This window comes from Syngnathus scovelli, chromosome 3 (assembly GCF_024217435.2).
Source record: "Syngnathus scovelli strain Florida chromosome 3, RoL_Ssco_1.2, whole genome shotgun sequence".
Classification (NCBI taxonomy): domain Eukaryota; kingdom Metazoa; phylum Chordata; class Actinopteri; order Syngnathiformes; family Syngnathidae; genus Syngnathus; species Syngnathus scovelli.
The window spans coordinates 7126614-7146531 of NC_090849.1; the positions used below are offsets into that span (position 1 = coordinate 7126614).

The 19918-nt window shown below is 44.5% G+C and overlaps 1 protein-coding gene across 8 annotated transcripts in view; it reads left to right on the top strand.

Annotated features, from left to right (window-relative positions):
• LOC125994747 (syntaxin-binding protein 1) overlaps positions 1-19918 on the top strand; it is a 135161-nt gene that overhangs the window by 54204 nt on the left and 61039 nt on the right. For all 8 annotated transcript variants that reach the window (XR_011086579.1, XR_011086580.1, XM_049764237.2 and 5 more), the window contains 5 exons: positions 1142-1207; positions 5176-5256; positions 5909-6047; positions 13058-13167; positions 15633-15734. Coding sequence is in view for 6 of the 8 variants with exons in the window: in XM_049764237.2 (XP_049620194.1) it covers positions 1142-1207; positions 5176-5256; positions 5909-6047; positions 13058-13167; positions 15633-15734 (498 nt within the window). In the remaining 2 variants the exon portion in view is untranslated. The remainder of the gene's footprint in view (positions 1-1141; positions 1208-5175; positions 5257-5908; positions 6048-13057; positions 13168-15632; positions 15735-19918) is intronic.

Below are 19918 nucleotides of genomic sequence, written 5' to 3' on the forward strand. Positions count from 1 at the left end.
GCCATGGGTGACCCTACCAGGGGCATAAAGCCCCGGACAACATAATAATAATAATAATTCATTAAATTTGTATAGCGCCCTTCAAAAACCCAAAGACGCTTACAGGGAACAAGGCAAAGACATACAGGAGGGGAGGGGGACGGGGAAGAGACAATGGGATAAAATTAAGAAGAGGAAACCAGTTATGGGTAGGGGAGGTCATAGGATTGAGAGAAGAGGTACGTTTTTAGACGGGACTTAAATATGGGGAGTGTGGGTGAGTCACAGACAGACTGAGGGAGAGAGTTCCAGAGTCGGGGTGATGTGCAGGAGAAGGCTCTGTCACCAAAGGATTTGAGTTTAGATTTTGGGATGGCTCTTAGGATCATTAGGACACACAAACCCCTCCTCCACGATAAGGTGATGACTCACGGAGGGGCTATGTGCAACAATAAATCAATTAATCAACAACCAATACCATACTGTACCTCATGGGTAGGCAACTCTGGTCCGCGAGGGCTGGCGTCCTACATGTTTTCTGTCTCCCTGTTGCAACACAGCTGATTCAAATTGTCAGATAATTAGCAAGGTCTGCAGAAGCTGGATAACAATCCTGTTCATTTGAATCATGAATCATCAAGGACCGGGGTTGCCTACCCATGCTGTACAGCTCGGTGGTCACCACCACAATTTCCGCCACTCCATTGATGAGGCTGACCCCAAAGACCACAATGTCCACCTCCCCCTCAACTGCATCAGAATCCTTGTCTGATATATTGAACATTTTGTGTTATATAACATTTACTCAGACTCATTTGTCATGTTGAACACGTCAAATGAAATTTGCTATGTTCTAAGTGTTGTTTCCAATCTCGATGTAAATACCTGTAGCTAAAATGTCCTGTCCTAAATACCCTGGTCGCTTGTCTCATACTTTTTTTTTTTTGATGGCACCTGATTTATTTTATCAGTATACAACAAGAATAAAGAAGGAAACACTAGCCTCCATATTCTAATACTATCTGAGGTGAATATTCAGGTAATATCATCTAATAGATATGGTCACTGCTAAAGGACTGCACAGCAGTACACATGCCAACACGAAAGTCAGAAGAGAACTCATAAAATGGTATCACTCATTACTGTCACCGTTGTCTTTCAGACCACAATGAAGGAACTGTCACAGATGCTGAAGAAAATGCCTCAGTATCAAAAGGAACTAAGCAAAGTAAGAAAAGCAATTGTTAAAAATGTTCGTGTTTGCCGTTGCTGCCTTCACATATAAAATGGTACCGTATTTTCTGCACTATAAGGTGCACCAGATTATAAGGCGCACCTCCATTGAATATTTTATTTTAGAAATTATTTCATATATAGGGCGCACCGGATTAAAAGGCACATAGGATAGAAGCTACTGCATTGAACTGGGGTTTAGTTTAGTTTAGTTTATTGTTTAGCACAAATAACAGTGCAAGGAGGGAGACGAAGCCTAGGGCTTGTAAGAAGCTCCACTCCTGCTATATATACAAATAAAGTGCAGAAACAAACAAAGTGCTGTGCAGTCAAATGTCATTCAAGTGTTTAAGAAAAGAGAGAAAAAAAAAAAATATATATATATATATATACATATACATACACATACACACACACACACACATATATATATATATATATATATATATATATATATATATATATATATATATATATATATATATATATATATATATATATATTACTACTATAAATTAATACTTAGCTTAGCATAACAAGCTAAGTATTAATTTTTTCATATCTATACATACGAGCATGCATGTATACATACATAAACAGATACATGATACAAAAATAAGAAACAAGCGAAACAAAATAGACACTTATCGATGTTGAAGCAATCAAAGAGATAACAGATAGGAATAGCTAAAAGGAAAGAGAAGAACTGTAAACAGAAAATAACAAAACAAAACAAAGAAGAATCTGAGTCAAAATTGTGGATTAAGTTGATGATCATAGTATGGATCAGCTGAGTGCGGTGCAGTAATTATGGACTGGTAGGATCATGAGTGGAGAAGGTGGTGTTTCAGGTGCTTTGTAAAAGCAGCCTGTGCAGATATGGATCGGATATGGATTGGTAGCTTATTCCAGAGTGAGGGCCCTCTAAAGTGGATATTATATTGATGGCGTGATGTTCGACAGAAAGGTGGGTGAAGATTGTCCCTCTGACTTGTTGGATAAGAGTGAAAGTCTGATGCAAATGTGAAGAAATTATGAAAAGTGGCTGGAAGACAGTGTTTCCTATATATGTATTTATGGATGAGTAGACAGGTTTGATGAATGTTTACTTTATCAATTGGCAGTAATGAATAATTTCTAAACAGTGGTGCCGATGGTTCATATCTATTTGAAAAAGAGATTATTCTTAGGAACTTCTTTTGTAAAATGAGTAATTTGTTGAGGTATGTTGGATATGTGGCTGCCCAGATTACGTTGCAGTAATTGAGTAAAGGAAACAGGAAACTATAATACAGAGTGAGATGAGCAGAAGGATGGACCAACGGACAAACTTTTCATAAAATACCTAGCATTTTCATAAATCTTTTGCAAACCAAATCAATGTGTTCAGACCAATTTAAGTGTTCGTCTACTATAACTCCTAGGAATTTGGTGCTAGTAACTTGATGGATTTCGTTATTGTTTATGTAAATTTTGGTCTGATCTTTGGGGTAAGATTTGTTTATATTGCAGAAGATCATGAAGTTACATTTTTTTATATTTAGTGTCAACTTATTTATTTTGAACCATTTTGTAATAGCGTACAACTCAGCATTCACACTTGCAATGAGGGAATTAAAATCATCGTGGGTGGCAATGAGGTTGGTATCATCCGCAAATAACAAAGGGAGAAAATTTGAACAAGACATGGAAAAATCATTTATGTACACCAAAAATAATAGAGGACCCAATATTGAGCCCTGCGGGACCCCAAATAGTATTTTAGATCTGTTGGAAGAACAACCATTTAAATATACATATTGTTCTCTGTTGGCAAGATAGTTTGTGAACCATTTCAGGGCAGAATCCTTCACTCCATATCTCTCTATCTTAGCGATAAGGATCTTATGGTCGACAGTATCAAATGCTTTAGTTAGATCTAGAAAGACACCAAGAGCGAATTTCTTATTGTCAAGAGCTGTTGAGATATGATTGACAAGCTGAAGCAGTGCATGCTCAGTGGAAAACTTTTTGCGGAAACCATATTGATGCTTGTAAAGACTATTATTTGTTTCTAGGTGCTTTGCCAATCTTGAATAAACCAATTTTTCTAGAATCTTGGAGAAGCATGGAAGAATGGATATAGGCCGAAAATTACCATATTCATTTGTCTCGCCAGCTTTGAAAATAGGAAGGACTTTAGCAATTTTTAGTTCTTGGGGTACAATGCCAAATTTTAAAGATAAGGAGAAAATGTGTGTTATTGGGATTATTATTGAATGGATGATTCTCTTAATAAGTAAGCTTCTGATCTCATCATGGCCAGGGGCCGAGTTTTTCAAGCTCATGACAATGCTGTAAACTTCCTCAACACTAGGAGGGTCAAGAATGGAGAGTGAAGGAAACTGTCCTTTAATTAGGCAACAGGGGCTTGTATCAGAAGTTGAGAAGCTAGATGCCAAGGTAGCGCCGACATTTACGAAGAAATCATTGAAACCATTAGAAATGTCTATTGGGTTTGAATGGGCTCCATTTTTCCCCAGCATCTCATTTGGGGTAGATGTTTTAGATTTTTTGCGATGTAATAAATGGTTGATAAGATTCCATGTTGTTTTGATGTCACCAGAGGCTTGAGTAAATTTATCAGCATAGTAAGTTTGTTTGGTTGTCCTTAGTAATACTGTAAATTTATTTTTATATTTCTTGTATGTTTCTATATTTATAGGAGTGGGATTTGCAATAGATTTTCTATAAAGTTTATTTTTTTTACGTGAAGATTTTTTTTAGTTCATCCGTTATCCATGGTTTCCCTTTGGAGTTATTTTTACGATTAGAGATTAAAGGAAATGAGGACTCTAATGCATTTGTGAGTATTGTTAAAAAGGAGTGATAGGCTTTGTTGACTAGGGTTGCAGTATGCATCCACTAGATGGTGCTGTGCTAAAGGGGATGTCAACACAGTCAATGAGGTAAAGTCCAGCTCCTTTTCTGTATAAAAGTGACATGGTTTTGCTTCTTACTTGGTCCAGCAACCCCACTCATTTTTTATGATCATAAACTTCCTTTAGTTTAAAAGAAAGAAGCAAGAGTGCGTTGATGCGTAAAGTGTTGATTAGCTTCTTAGCATTGGTGTTTATGTGCTGCGGTGAGGGGGGGGCGGTTCACTGTGACTGCCTCCCGACAGGCTTACCTGTATGTCAATCAAGCGATGGGATGAAAGTGATACATTTGGCTTCTTACTTGATCAAGCAACCCCACTCATTTTTGCTGGTCATAAACTTTATTTTGTTTAAAAGAAAGAAGCGAGTGCATGCGTTGATGCGTAATGCGTTCATTAGCTTCTTAGCTTTGGTGTCTATGTGCTGTGGTGAGGGGGGGGGGGGGTCACTGTGATTGCCTCCTGATAGGTTTACCTGTATGTCAATCAAGCGATGGGATAAAAGTGATATGGTCTGGCTTTTTACTTGGTCCAGAAACCTCACTCATTTTTGCTGGTCATATTTTGTTTAAAAGAAAGAAGCGAGTGTGTGCGTTGATGCGTAATGCGTTCATTAGCTTCTTAGCTTTGGTGTCTATGTGCTACGGTGAAAGGGTATGGGGGTGGTTCACTGTATGCCTCATTTCACTGTGAATGCCTCCCGATAGGCTTACCCGTATGTCAATCAAGCGATGGGATTAAAGTGATCCTGTTTGGCTCCTTACTTGGTCCAGCAACCCCACTCATTTTTGCTGGTCGTAAACTTTATTTTGTTTAAAAGAAAGAAGCGAGTGCGTGTGTTGATGCGTAATGTGTTGATTAGCTTCTAAGCTTTGGTGTCCATGTGCTGCAGAGGGGGAGGGTTTCATTGTATGCGCAGCCGTTTTTAAGTGAGCCTTATAGTGCGGGAAATACGGTAACATATTTATATTCAACGTACAAATGTTTGTATATCAAATTGTGTCTTGTTCTCAAACATCTACTTTAATGATCTTTTTTTTTCTTAGTATTCAACCCACCTTCACCTGGCTGAAGATTGTATGAACCGCTACCAGGGAATGGTTGACAAACTCTGCCGTGTGGAACAGGTTATTAAAAAAAACAACAACAACAATCACTAGTACCGTGTGCAATGATGAACGTGAACTTTGATCAGCGGTGGGTTGAGTGGCCGTAAATTGTGCGCAAGAGAATCTAAGTCAAACTCATTTTTCTCACGGGCCGCGTCATAATCAAAGTTTCCCTCGGAGGGCCATTATGATTGTCAACGTCTTCTATATTCAGTATAGGCTACCAAAAAAAACCTGATGAATAACTAGTTTTGAAATCCAAGAGTAATAAAAACAGTTCAAATATTTTAAAAAGACAAATGATAATGAAAATAGCTAGCAACATGTATTTTTTTTCAAAAGTAAAGACAATTTGTAATTTTAGTAATGATACAAAGTCGATGCAAAATTTGTCTCGCGGGCCACATAAAATAATGTGGCGGGCCGCATCTGGACCCCGGGACTTGAGTTTGATACGTATGATCTAAGCTAAAAGTCGGTGTGGTTCTTTTTTCTATCTAGTCAAACCAGTGATGTACTTTTCTAAAAAGATCATACAAATGTATGGTAACTTGGTTACAAGCACCCCTCTGAGTACAACCATACCTACACTGAGCCCTGTTATGAAAACAGGTTTTACACATCTGGAGCAAATTACTGACCTCTTGACCCTTTTCTTCCATTCTGAAAGGACCTTGCAATGGGCACTGATGCAGAGGGTGAGAAGATAAAAGATCCCATGAGGCTTATTGTACCAATCTTACTGGACACCAATGTCAGTGTCTGTGACAAGATTCGGATCATTCTGCTTTACATCTTCCTCAAGAATGGTCAGATGTGTACTTAATCTTTTTTCTTTTTATAATGTCATACCATACTGCATAATCAGAATCTGAGACATGCTTCACCCAATTAAATGCACATTTTATAATTTTTAAATTGGTTATTTTGTATACATTTTTACTATTATTCTGTCATTGCCATAATCAATAAACAGTCAAGTCAAGTTTATTTGTATAGCCCTACAACAATTGACAATTATTCTCAAAGCATCCCCTGATCTTAAGCTCCCAAAAGGGCAAGGAAAAACTAAAAAAAAACCTACCAAGGGAAAAATGAGAAACCTTGGCAAGGGACCACAGATAGAAGGATCCTCCTTTCAGGATCACCAGGCTGCAATGGATGCAGAGAGGGCACATACATGAATATGAATAATATGAAAATCAATGAAAAAGTGGATGTCAAAGTCAAAGCGAAGAGCTGCCGGAGGCGCCCTCGATTGTCCTGGCAGTGGAGGAGGGTAAGCTGCAGTTCCCTCATCCTGAATTGGTCCACTAGAATCCAGATAGCCGCTGTCAGCTTGGGTGTCACCTAACCACGTCCCCAGCCGGGGAGGGGTGGGGGGTGGAGGGAGGGGGGATAGGGAGCGAAAACAAACTCCAGCCGAATCGGCCACTACATGTTAATTAAAGGCCATATCATAGAAATGTGTCTTTAAACGTGTCTTAAATGTTTTTACTGAGGTAGCAGTTCTAATATCCATTGGTAGGGCATTCCAAAGCTCTAGAGCCCAAATAGAAAATGCTCTAGAACCTGCAGACATTTTCTTGGCCCTCGGTGTCACTAAAAGACTAGCGTTTTGCGAACGAAGGTTACAAGATGGAACATAAGGAACAACTAGGTCAACGAGATATGAAGGCGCTAAGCCATGCAATGATTTATTGGTTAATAGAAGAACCTTGAAGTCACATCTTAAATGGACCAGGAACCAATGTAAGTTGGCTAATATTGGGGTAATGTGATCAAATTCTCTTGTCCGTGAGAGCAGCCTTGCAGCAGCATTTTGTACTAACTGTAGACTTTTGATGCTGGACTTAGGAAGACCAGAGAATAATGCATTACAGCAGTCCAGGTGCGACGTGATAAACGCATGTATAATAGTTTCCGCATCACCGGTCGAGAGGATCGGACCAATCTTAGCAATATTACGAAAGTGAAAAAACGCAATTCTGGTTATACTCTGTTAGAGATTTGCTCACTCCAACTTATTTTGCAAGAACCACACGGGAGACAAGCAAGTTCTTTTAGACACCTGCAGGTGGAGAGTTCACTCGCTACAGGAATGAAGTCTGGAGACTCTCCCAACTGCAAGGACATATTTATTAAGAGAAAGAGTGGAGGTAAGAGTAGACTGAATAGGAAGCCCTTGTGCTCTAGTCAAACCATATCAGGGGATGTTTTACGACCTTGTGTAGGATGAGACAAGGTAGGTTATTTATTACCGGTTGCATTCCAACATAATCATACGATAAGGATAATTTAAAAAACCCTAACATACTCTTAATGTGCGTTTGAAAGGAGAGCATTTGGTCAAATATTACCCCGAGATTAGTTACAGTATCGCTCTGAGTGATAGTACGGTTATCTATAGTTATAGTGGTTTCCTTAAAAGAGTGTTGATAACGAGCTGTACCCATTATCAACATCTCAGTTTTATCTGGGTTAAGACAGAGGAAGTTGAGATACATCCATTGCTTGATCTCCGCAAGGCACGCCTAAAGATTACAACAGTCCCGCGGATCTGTCATCGATAACGGCATATATAATTGGGTGTCATCCGCATAACATTGAAAACTAATATTGTATTTACGTATTATGTCCCCAAGCGGAATCATATAACATTTAAATAGACTTGGTCCGAGTACCGATCCCTGTGGGACACTATACGTAACATTATAGAGCTCAGAAGACGTATTGCCATGGACCACTCGGTGCATCCTGTCTGATAGATAGGAATAGAACCAGCCTAGTGCTGACCCTGAAATACCAACACAACTTTTAAGACGCTCTAATAAAATATCTAATATCTACAGTGTTGAAAGCAGCACTAAGATCGAGTAGTAACAATACTGATGAAGTGAAGTCTTTCAAGATGGCGGCGCGTGCACACGCAGCGGCCACTCTCTGTCCCGTCAGTACGGTGATTTGTTGGTCTAATGAGTGTTCGTCCGACAGTCTTATGTGTTCGTCTCGTCGTGCTTTATCGTGCTACAAGTACAGCAGGCAGGTTCTGCTCGACATCGGCAGAAGTGGGTTTTGCGGCGTTCTAGACTTTGAAGCGTCGACATTAAAGGCGCTCGGACTGCTACGTCCTGAAACGTCGCCGACCTCACCCGCTATTCCTCCCCCGGTTGGGAGCCGTCGGAAACGGTGTGCGAGGAGGCAGAAGAGGGGCAAGCGCGGAGGCGTCCGGGCCAGGCTGGCGGCCAACCCAGCGCGCCCGGCGGTGCCCTCCATTCTTCTGGCGAATGTTCGATCGCTGGACAACAAAATGGATTACGTTCGCCTGCTGAGGTCTACGAACCGGACGGTGCGGAACTGCTGTGTGCTCGTGTTCACTGAGACCTGGTTGAGTGACAACATTCCGGACTCTGCCGTGCATCTGGAGCGGCTAGCGTGCTATCGGGCGGACCGTGCCATTGTACGAGGGGGAAAGTCGCGAGGAGATGGAATATGTGTCTACATCCGAGAAGAATGGTGCCGGGACTCTGTGGTGGTATGTAAGCACTGCTCGCCGCTTGTGGAGTTTGTGATCATTAAGTGTGATCGGTTTTTATCTGCCGAGGGAATTTACCGCGATTCTGCTAGTCGCGGTATACATCCCGCCTTCCAACATCGAAGGCGACAGGATCGCGGCGCTTGGTGAACTGTACCAGGCTGTCAGTGAACAGCAAACGGCGCACCCTGACGGTTTCACCATCTTCGCTGGAGACTTCAATCATGCCAACCTGAAGTCTGTTTTCCCGAGGCTTCACCAGCATGTTACTTTTCCGACACGTGGAGACAGCTTCCTGGACCTAGTCTACTCGGCGCAAAAGGGAGCTTTCAAAGCCACCCCCATCTGGGGCTTTCTGACCATCTCACCCTTTTGCTTTTGCCCGCATACAGACAATTGGTAAAGGCATCCAGGCCGGTTCGGAGGCGGGTTCGGGTGTGGCCTGAGGGTGCCTCCGATGCACTTCGTGACTGCTTCGACACCACTGACTGGGACTTGTTTAAGCAGGCAGCCACCTACAACGATTGGACGGACATAGAGGAGTATACTGACTCTGTTACCTCTTACATCACGAAGTGCATCGATGATGTGACTTGCTCGAAATCCGTCGTCACTCGCGCGAACTGGAAGCCGTGGCTGACGGGGGCTGTCCTCAGACTGTTGAGGGCCAGGGACAAGGCTTTCAGAGCGGGGGATGAGGCTGGCTTGAGGACAGCGAGGGCCGACCTATCCCGAGGCATCAAAGAAGTGAAGGCGTTCTCGTGCAAGGTCTCCACCCACTTCAAGGACAGCAAGGACGCACGTAGCCTTTGGCGGGGCATTCAGACCATCACGGACCACAAGCCCGCGCCGAGGAGCTGTGAGGGCGACGTCCGTCTGCTGAACGATCTGAACCGCTTCTTTGCTCGCTTCGACGCCCAGAACAGCACTTGCCCGCTGAAGACCACTCCCCCCCTACACGAGCAGCCCCTGCGCCTCTCTGCCGACGGTGTGAGGAGGGCGCTTGCCGCTATTGACACCCGTAAGGCGGCGGGCCCTGACAACATCCCGGGTCGAGCGCTGGGGAGCTGTCGGGTGTCTTCACGGACATCTTTAACGTTTCCCTGCAGCAGGCCATCGTCCCCTCGTGTTTCAAGGTTGCCACCATCGTTCCTGTGCCGAAGAAACCTGCAGCGTCCTGCTTCAATGACTACCGCCCCGTGGCACTGACGCCCATCATCATGAAGTGCTTTGAGCGGCTTGTCATGGAGCACATCAAGTCCGTTCTCCCCCCACCATTGACCCTTTCCAGTTTGCGTACCGTGCCAAGCGGTCCTCTGAGGATGCCATCTGCTCTGCCCTCCACTCGGCCCTCACCCACCTGGAGAGAAAGGACTCATATGTGAGGTTGCTGTTTGTGGACTTCAGCTCTGCCTTCAACACCATTGTGCCGCAGCGACTCATCTGCAAACTCGACGAGCTGGGCCTCAGTACCTCCCTGCAACTGGCTACTGGACTTCCTCTGTCAGAGGCCTCAGGTGGTGCGTGTTGGCGACAAAATCTCCGGCAGCATCACGCTGAGCACGGGGGCCCCCCAGGGCTGCGTGCTCAGTCCATTGCTCTTCACCCTGCTGACGCATGACTGCACTGCGACCTACAGCGACAACCGCATAGTGAAGTTTGCTGACGACACGACTCTGGTGGGTCTCATCACGAAGGGCGACAAGACTCGGTACAGGTCGGAAGTTGACCTTCTGACCACGTGGTTCAGGGACAACAACCTCCTGCTGAACGTCAATAAGACCAAGGAAATCGTCATTGACTTCCGGAAGGGTCACACAACACACCTGCCGCTGATCATCGACGGTGCTGTGGTGGAGAGGGTGAGCTGCACCAAGTTCCTGGGGGTGCACATCAGTGAGGACCTCTCCTGGTCCGCAAACACCTCGTCACTGCCAAAGAAAGCTCAGCGCCGCCTGTACTTCCTGCGGAAGCTCAGGCGTGCATGTGCTCCTCAGGCAGTCCTGTCTACATTCTACCGTGGCACCATTGAGAGCGTCCTCACCAGTTGCATCGCTGTCTGGTGTGGTAACTGCACTGAACAGAACTTGAAGGCCCTGCAGCACATAGTGAATACGGCTGGTAAGATTATTGGTGCTTCGCTGAACTCGCTACCCCCTTCTGCGTAGCGTGCGGCACTGTTGCGCTATTTTCGGGAATGTCTGCTGTACGCGCACTTGCTTCTTTTTTTCTGCTCCTCTTATTTATTTATTTATTTATTGTTGTGTTATTTATTCATTATTTATTCAGCACGCTTTTGTTATACTTGTTTACTTGTTTGTCTGTTGTGAGCCATGTCTTGTCACCGTGGGATAGGGGGGAACGAAATTTCGGTTTCTTTGTGTGTCTTTGGCATGTGGAAAAATTGACAATAAAGCTGACTTTGACTTTGACTTTGAATCCATAGCTATGAGGAGATCATTAGTCACTTTAGCAAGTGCTGTCTCAGTGGAATTATTAGCTCTAAAACTAGACTGAAAAGATTCATATCGATTATTGGCGACCATGTAATCAATAAGCCTCTGCGCTACTACTTTTTCAAGAAGTTTTGCTATGAATGGGAGGTTTGAAACTGGCCTATAATTACTGAGACAGTCCGGGTCAAGATTTGGTCGCTTAAGTAACGGTTTAATGATAGCGGTTTTAAAGGCTGTTGGCACTATCCCAGAGGAGACAGACAGATTAATTATATTTATGACGGACGGTCCAAAAATTTGAAATAATTCTTTAAATAATTTGGCTGGAAGCGGATCAAGTAAACATGTTGTTTGTTTAGCCGCAGTAACCAAATGTGTAAGCCTTTCAAGGGACACGCTTTTAAAATTTGAGAGGGTTATTGCATGATCGTCAGCGCCGGTAATCGGCGGTCTCGACTGAGCGATTGGAATGGTCATCTTGATCTCATCTCTAATGGATTCAATCTTTCGAGCGAAAAATTTCATGAACTCGTCAGCTGAGTGGAAGGAGCTATCGGGGGTCGGCTGGCGTAGTATTAGCTTTGCCACTGTATCAAATAGGTATTTAGGATTGTTTTTATTGAGATTAATGACTTGCGAAAAATGATGAGTTTTTGCTAAGATAAGCGCATCTTTATAATTCAGGAGGCTGTCACGCCATGCCTGATGGAAAACCTCAAGTTTGGTTAAACGCCATTTGCGCTCATGCTTTCTACATAATAGCTTAAGCGTACGTGTTTCATCTGTGAACCACGGAGTAGGCAATCTACGGCGAGATTTCAGACGTAGCGGCACCACATAGTCGATGGCATTTAACAATGTCGCATTTGTAAGATTATCAATAGAGCCGACATATGCGGGAAATATGGCAGTTGCCGGCGACAGTAACTCGGATAGCGCAGTTGCAGTCATGGAGTTAATATTACGGCTGCTATAATTCTGATTGCTCTCTTGTCTTTGACAAAGAACTAAAATTTCAAATTTGATTAAGTAATGATCAGACAAAACAGTAGTGTATGGCAGTACTGATATATATGAGGTTGCCAGTCCTCGGGATAATACCAGATCTAAGGTATTTCCATTCCTATGCGTTGCTGCCTGTACGACTTGCGTAAAACCAAACGTATCAGTTAAAGTCTGAAACGCCGAAGTAAGTGGCTCTGACGGTAAATTCATGTGGATATTGAAATCGCCCATGATTATTATATTATCCTTATTTGTCACTAGATCAGCCACGAATTCTGAAAATTCATCCAGAAAGCCAGAGTAAGCCCCGGGTGGACGGTAAATAACAGCAAGATAAAATGACGGTGAAGCGTTGGATCGGACAGTGAGAACTTAAAATGTTTTAAATACGTTAATTGAACGAGGCCTAAATCTAAGATCGGAATTTGAGACGAGGGCGACACCCTCACCCTTTTATCAAGGACGCGCCGCATGCGAGCTCACAAAATTTGGAGGCGAGGCCTCATTAAGCGGCAGCAGTTCATTAGGTTTTAACCAGGTCTAACAGCCCAGGTTATCCAGGTTAAACAGCCCAAAAGATTAGAGACTTACTTTCTTTGTAAGTAAGCTAACACAAATTCAGCGCCGCTATTTTTGTATTCATATACTATCCAAAGTTTGGACCTCTTTTGTGATACTTAATAATTTCCAGGATTTCTCCCACCACACACACCTTACTATAATTGTGAATGTTTACACATGTTTACAATGTTTGTTTATATCTCAACTGTGCATGTGTGTGCATGTGTGTGCATGTGTGTGTATGTGTGCGTATATGTTTCAGGTGTGACAGAAGAAAACCTATGTAAGTTGCTTCAGCATGCCAGCATCCCACCAGAGGACAGTGACATAATTTCCAACATGGCACACATGGGTGTGCCTATCATCTCTGAGGTATCCTGTGTTCTAAAATCATCTTTTAAGTATGAAACAGGCAATCTTGATGTATTTTACACCTGATATCCTAAACACCTGAAACAGGCATAGTTGAATTTGGGAACAATGTGTGCTTGAAATCTCTGCATTCTTCTAACAGGAAGTAGATGGAAAGCAGAGACACATCCAGGGTTGGCTTAGCATCTGTCTCACTGGAGAGATAAACACAATAAGAATACTTCTATAATGCAAACCCCAGTTCCAAGTTGGGATGTTGTATAAAATGCAAACATAAAAAGATTACTATGATTTTCAAGTGGGCTGACATCTTGGAAGGTCACCCAGCAAAGGCCATGATCCTGTCTAGAATGCGGAATCTATCTCACCCAGATAGTTTCCACTAAAATCCGTTTCAGCAAATAGGTGTAGATTCTCGAACCACTCATCTGTCCGACATCTGCAAATGTGTTGGACAACGCCTCAGAGCACTGCAGAAGCTGGCCAACAAGCTTGATGCAGAGCCAATGTCTACAAGACCCAGGGTCCGGAGCTTCATGGAGTACTCCTGCCTCACCTGGATGTATGCCACTCAGACTGCTCTCAGGCAGCTTGACACCATCCAGAAAAAGGCCTTAAAAATCATTGGAGTGGATAAGGACCTCACCCTACAGCAGTATGCGATCAGCAACCTGAGCCACTGAAGAGTGGTTGCGACTGAAACTGTAAGCTGCACACCCTCAGCTGCCCAGTGGAGGTCAACGTTCTACTACCCCTACCCCACATCCCAGGTCGCATTAGCCAGAGGACACTACCAAGCAACACCTTGGAAATCCCTAAGCCAAACACCAAATTACTCAGTAGTAGCTTTCTCCACTCAGCAATTATGATATGGAACAGCCTTCCCTCTGCGATTGTTGGAGACATAACATAATGCTGAACAAACACTTCCTCAGTATAGGACTGTAGTAATCCTTTAAGCCTCAAGGACATAATTAATGTTAAAACTGTTTTGGGGGGGCAAAAATTCTCACGTTTTACTAAAGTGCCAACAGCAGAAGAGGAAGGTTGAAGAATGATCAAAAAACCATTAGGACTATTCCATAGCTTCACAGGTAATTGGAAACACGTGAGCGTCATGACTAAGTGCAAACAAGGATGTTGTGAGGTTCACTACTTAGTGAACAAATGTGTGACAAATATGTCCAACAGATTAAGAACAAGGTATCCCAACATATAATTCCTAGGAATTTTTTAGATTTAATTGCCTGTGGTTCATAATTTTAATAATTTGGAGAAATATTTGCTTGTAAGTGGCAAGGTCACTTACAAATTGTTTTCGGGAATTACGGATAAGGCGTCAAAATAGAGCATGGATTATTTTTAACAAAAAGTGACAGCAGCATCTGTGATGGTATGTGGGGGTATTCGTGTCCATGGCATGGGTAATTTGCGCATCTGTGAAGACATCAATAAAGTTAAGTTAAAGTCCCAATGATCGTCACACACACATCTGGGTGTGGTGAAATTTGTCCTCTGCATTTAACCCATCCCCGTGTGATTTTGATCCATCCCCTGGGGGAGAGGGGAGCAGTGAGCAGCAGCAGTGAGCAGCAGCAGTGCCGCGCTCGGGAATCATTTGGTGATCTAACCCCCCAATTCCATCCCTTCATGCTGAGTGCTCACTGCTATTTGCAAATAATGTGCTGTTGGGTTCTTCAAGCTGTGATCTTCAACTCCTACTAGAGAGGGTCGCAGCCAGGTGTGATGATCAGCACCTCCAAATCTAAGACCGTCGTCCTCAGTCGGAAAAGGGCAGAGAAATGCCCTTTCTTGGTCAGTGATGAGATCCTGCCCCAAGTGGAAGAGGTACCAGGGTCTTGTTCAAGAGTGAGGGCAGGATGCAGTGAGAGATCGACATGCGGATCAGTGCAGAGTCTGCCGTGATGCAGACTATGTATACGTGGTAGTGAAGAGAGAGCTGAGCCGGAAGGTCAGCTATGTTTCTATCCTACAACTATGCATCATGAGCTGTGGGCCGTGATCGAAACAAGATCCCGGACACAAGCGGCCAACATGTGGTTACTCCGCATGGTGTCCAGGCTTTTCCTTGGAGATACTAGGGTGAGAAGCTTAGTCATCCAGGAGTGACTCAGAGCCGAGACACTGCTCCGCCGCGTTGAGAGGAGCCAGATGAGGTTGCTCAAGCATTTGATTAGGATGCCTCCTTGGGGTGAGGTATTCTGGGCATGTCCCACTAGAAGGAGGCCCCGGAGATGACCCAGGACACGCTGGAGGGATTGTGTCTCTTGGCTGGCCTTGGAGCAGCTTAGGATCCCCGGGATGAGCTAGACAAGAGGGAAAATTGGGCTTCCCTCCACGCAACCCGACTCCAGATAACCAGTAGAAAATGAATGAATGGATGGATGGATGGATGGATGGGTTCGTAGTAATCATCATAAAAAAATCTAATGATTCCATTGCAGGCCACTTCCAAGAAAACCAAAAAGCCTGATCGTAAGGAGCGAATCAGTGAGCATACCTACCAACTCTCAAGATGGACTCCTCTCATCAAGGATCTCATTGAGGTGGGTCGTTTAGTGCAATATGATTTTGTTCTTAAAATGGATAAGTGATATTGAGAACTACCAGAGTTGACAATTCACCAAATTTTGGCAGTCTGTCCTTTGCCATTGGCTTGGACAACCGACTTCATCGTTAGTCTGTAATTATTTATAAAGTAATACAGATGAATAAAGTTTTTTTAAACACACACAACGTTTGTGACGAAATAAAACTATGTGGTACAACAATAGCATTGTGGTTTGTGGAACTGAGAGGCATAATCAGCTTCCTTTATCAGATGGGACTGACACAAAATAAGGAGCAGCAGACTTGGAGAATTGGGAGCAAGGAAGTCGGAGTCTCTTGTGAGTGGACTGAAATGTTAACACCGTGTCAACAACAGTTACAAAAGTAATGCAGTTTAGCAACTTACATCTTATAGTTTTATAATATTATTACAGTTACTAATCAATCAATCAATCAATCAATCAATACTTTTAATTGTCAAGTTTGAGCATGCCAATCAAGGAATTTGACTCCGGTAGATCTCGGCCTCTGTATAACATTTATGCAGCTAACAACATTCAGGACGACGTGCAAAAATTGTCAATTATTCTCAAACATCCCCTGATCTTAAACTCCCAGAATGGCAAGGAAAAACGCAAAACTCCTACTAGGGGAATGAGAAACATTGAGAAGAGACCACAGATGGGAGGATCCCTCTTTCAGGATGACCAGGCTGCGATGGATGCAGAAAGGACACATAGTACACATGATACGGACAATCCAAAGGTAAAGCATCGAGAGCAGGAAGTTATTGCACAGTAATGTCTCTGAGACTCTATGAGTCGTGTGAATTCATCAGAGCGACAGCCTGGGGGGAGAAGCTGTGTCTGTGTCTGCTGGTTTTGGCGTACAGCGCTCTCTCAAGCCGTCCGGAGGGAGTAGTTTGAACAGACTGCGACCTGGGTGAGAAGGGTCCATAGAGATGTTACTTGCACGTTTCCTGGTCCTGGACAGGTACAAGTCCTGGATAAATGGTTGGTCCCGATTATCTTTTCTGCAGTCCTGATTGTCCGTTGCAGTCTGTGCTTGTCTTGTTTGGTGGCCGATCCAAACCAGACAATGATGGAGGTGCAGAGGATAGACTGGATGATGGCAGTATAGAAAGTCTTCAGCAGCTCCTGTGGCAGGTTGAACTTCCTGAGCTGTCTCAGAAAGTACAGCCTTTGCTGGGCCTTCTTCCGGACAGAGTCTATGTGGCTGGTCCATTTCAGGTCCCGAGAGATTGTGAAATCCCAGGAACTTGAAGGTTCCTGTGGAGAAAATAGCATTACTGTGGATAGTGAGGGGTGGAAGTGGTGAAGGATCTCTCCTGAAGTCCACTGTCATCTCCACCGTCTTGAGCGAGTTCAGCTCCAGGTGGTTTTGGCTGCATCAGTGGACCAGCCGCTCCACCTCCTGTCTGTACGCAGTCTCGTCACCATCCCGGATCAGTCCGATGAGAGTGGTGTCATCTGCATACTTCAGGAGCTTCACAAAAGAGTCACCTGAGGAGCAATCATTAGTGTAGAGAGAGAAGAGCAGTGGAGAGAGGATGCGCCCCTGGGGGGCGCCAGTATTGGTGGTCCGGTGTCGGCTGTGATGGTCCCCAGCCTCACATGCTGTCTCCTGTTGGTCAGGAAGCTGGTGATCCACTGACAGGTGGAGGAAGGCACCGCAAGCTGGATGAGCTTCTGGTGGACGTTGTCAGGAGCGATGGTATTGAACGCCAAGCTGAAGTCCACAAACAGGATCCTGGCGTACGTCCCTGGGGTGTCCAGGTGGTGCAGGATGTAATCCAGTCCCATGTTCACCGCATCATCCACCGACCTGTTTGCCCGGTAGGCAAACTGCAGGGGGTCAAGCAGGGGGCCCGTGATGTCCTTCAGGTGGTTCAACACTAACCTCTCAAAGGATTTCATGACGACAGATGTCAGGGCGACAGGTCTATAGTCATTCAAACCTGTGATGGCGGGCTTCTTGGCCACCGGTACGATGATGGAGCTCTTGAAGCACGAGGGCACCTCACACAGCTCCAGGAAAAGGTTGACGATCTGTGCAAAGGTGGGCACCAGTTGTTGAGCACAGACTTTCAGGCAGGAGGGTGACACGCCATCTGGGCCTGGAGCCCTCCTAACTTTTTGTCTCCGGAATATCTGACACACCTCCTCCTCGCGAATCCAAAGTGCAGGTGCGGCTTCTGTAAGAGAGAGAGTAGGTGATAACGATGATGGAGGTGTGGACAGGGGGGTTGTGGGGGGAGGTGTGTATGGTGTTAATGTCGATTGTGATGCAGGAGGTCCTGTTGTGCGGGTGACCGTTCAAACCTGCAGTAAAACCTGTTTAGCTGGTTTGCGGTTTGTTGGTTTCTTGTGGCCTGTGATGCTCTGCAGAACATTCCAAACTGTTGAGGGATCAGGATTGGCAGAGAGGTGTCTCTCCAGGCTCTCCCCATAACACCTCTTGGCTTTCCTGATCTCTCGGTTGAGTGTGTTCCTGGTCTGCCTGAACAGGTCCCGGTCCCCACTCCTGTAGGCCTCCTCCTTGGCTTTGCGCAGCATACTGAGGTTTGTTGTTGTTGTATGCGCCAAAGGTCTTAGTCTGCACACACAAGTCCTCACAAAAGCTGATGTATGAGGTCACAGTAGCGGTGAGTTCATGCAGGTCTAAAGTTGCAGCTTAAAAACAAACACTCGGTGCAGTCAAAGCAGGCTTGGAGGTCCTGCTTTGAATCCACTGTCCACTTCCTCACCACAGGCTTAGAAGTTTTTAATTTCTGCCTATAGGTTGGGTTCAGATGAACTAGACAGTGGTCTGAGAGTCCTAAAGCTGCACAGGGCACAGAGCGGTATGCATCCTTTATTACGGTGTAGCAGTGGTCTAGAGTCTGTGTCCCTCTGGTGGGACACGTTATTTGCTGTCTGTATTTGGGGAGGTCGTGTGCGAGGTTCGCCCTGTTAAAATCACCCAAAACCATGATTATTGAGTTTGGTGGTATTTTCTCCATATCTGTTACCTGATGAGCCATCAGCTGCGTGGCTTCGATCGCACGTGCGTGTAGTGGAATGTAAACGGCCGCCATTAAGCTCGAGGAGAACTCACGTGGTGAATAAAACGGCCGGCAGTTTATGAAAAGTGTTTCTAGGAGAGGCCTGCAAGACTCTTTCAACACCGTGACATCAGTACACCAACGTTCATTAATATAGAAACATAGACCACCTCCCTTTGCTTTTCCTGAGAGCTCCATGCTGCGATCAGCGCGGACTAGCCTAAATCCAGGCAGCTGCACGGCATGGTCGGGGACGAGTTCGGAAAGCCACGATTCAGTAAAGCACAGGGCAGCGGATCAGCTAATGTCCGGGTTCCATGGGATGAGAAGCAGCAGTTCGTCCATCTTGTTCGCCAGGGAGCGGACATTCGCCAGATGAACTGATGGTAGGGGAGAACGGAACCCTCTCTGCCTCAGCTTCACGAGGGCCCTGGCGCGCTTTCCACGCCGTCGTCTTCGGCATGCTAGCTTGTAGAGCGCCCCCGTGCCAGCTAAACATCAGTCTGGGTCAGAGAAAACTGGAGAGAAAGTACCAGGAGAAGAATGTCCGATGTTCAACAGTTCTTCTCTGGTAAAAGTGATCCAGGATGGGCAGCAGAAGACACAGAAAACACAAAATAAGACAAAGTAGCAGAGAGCGAGTCACCGAGGTGGCCATCCGCGGCGCCATGCTGAAGTTAAAACTACTAAGTCTGGTAATGTGTTACACATTTTGGCACAGTTACCGAGTCTCGCAACATGTTAAAATTCCTGGCACAAGTTTAAGCAATTTATAATGATTTTATCAGATGAATTTCTTACTTTGATAATCACGAGGAGCACTTCTTAGTTACCTGAACTGGTCAAGCAACTTTGCAGGATATTCCCCCCTATATTTTGCTTTTTCCAGAGGCTTTATTACCATTCACACTACTAAAATCACTGTCATGGTTTAGTTGTCATTGTTTGCGACACCAATCAATGTTTTAAAATTCAAAATGCAAGCAAGAACAAACCTAAGTAAAATGTAGCAAATAAATTGTAAAGAAACGTGTCAATTTAATTCAGTTCAGATTTACAAGTGCAACGAAAAGTCAAAGTCTGTGTTTTAAATTATTTTTTTTGTAACTGCAACAT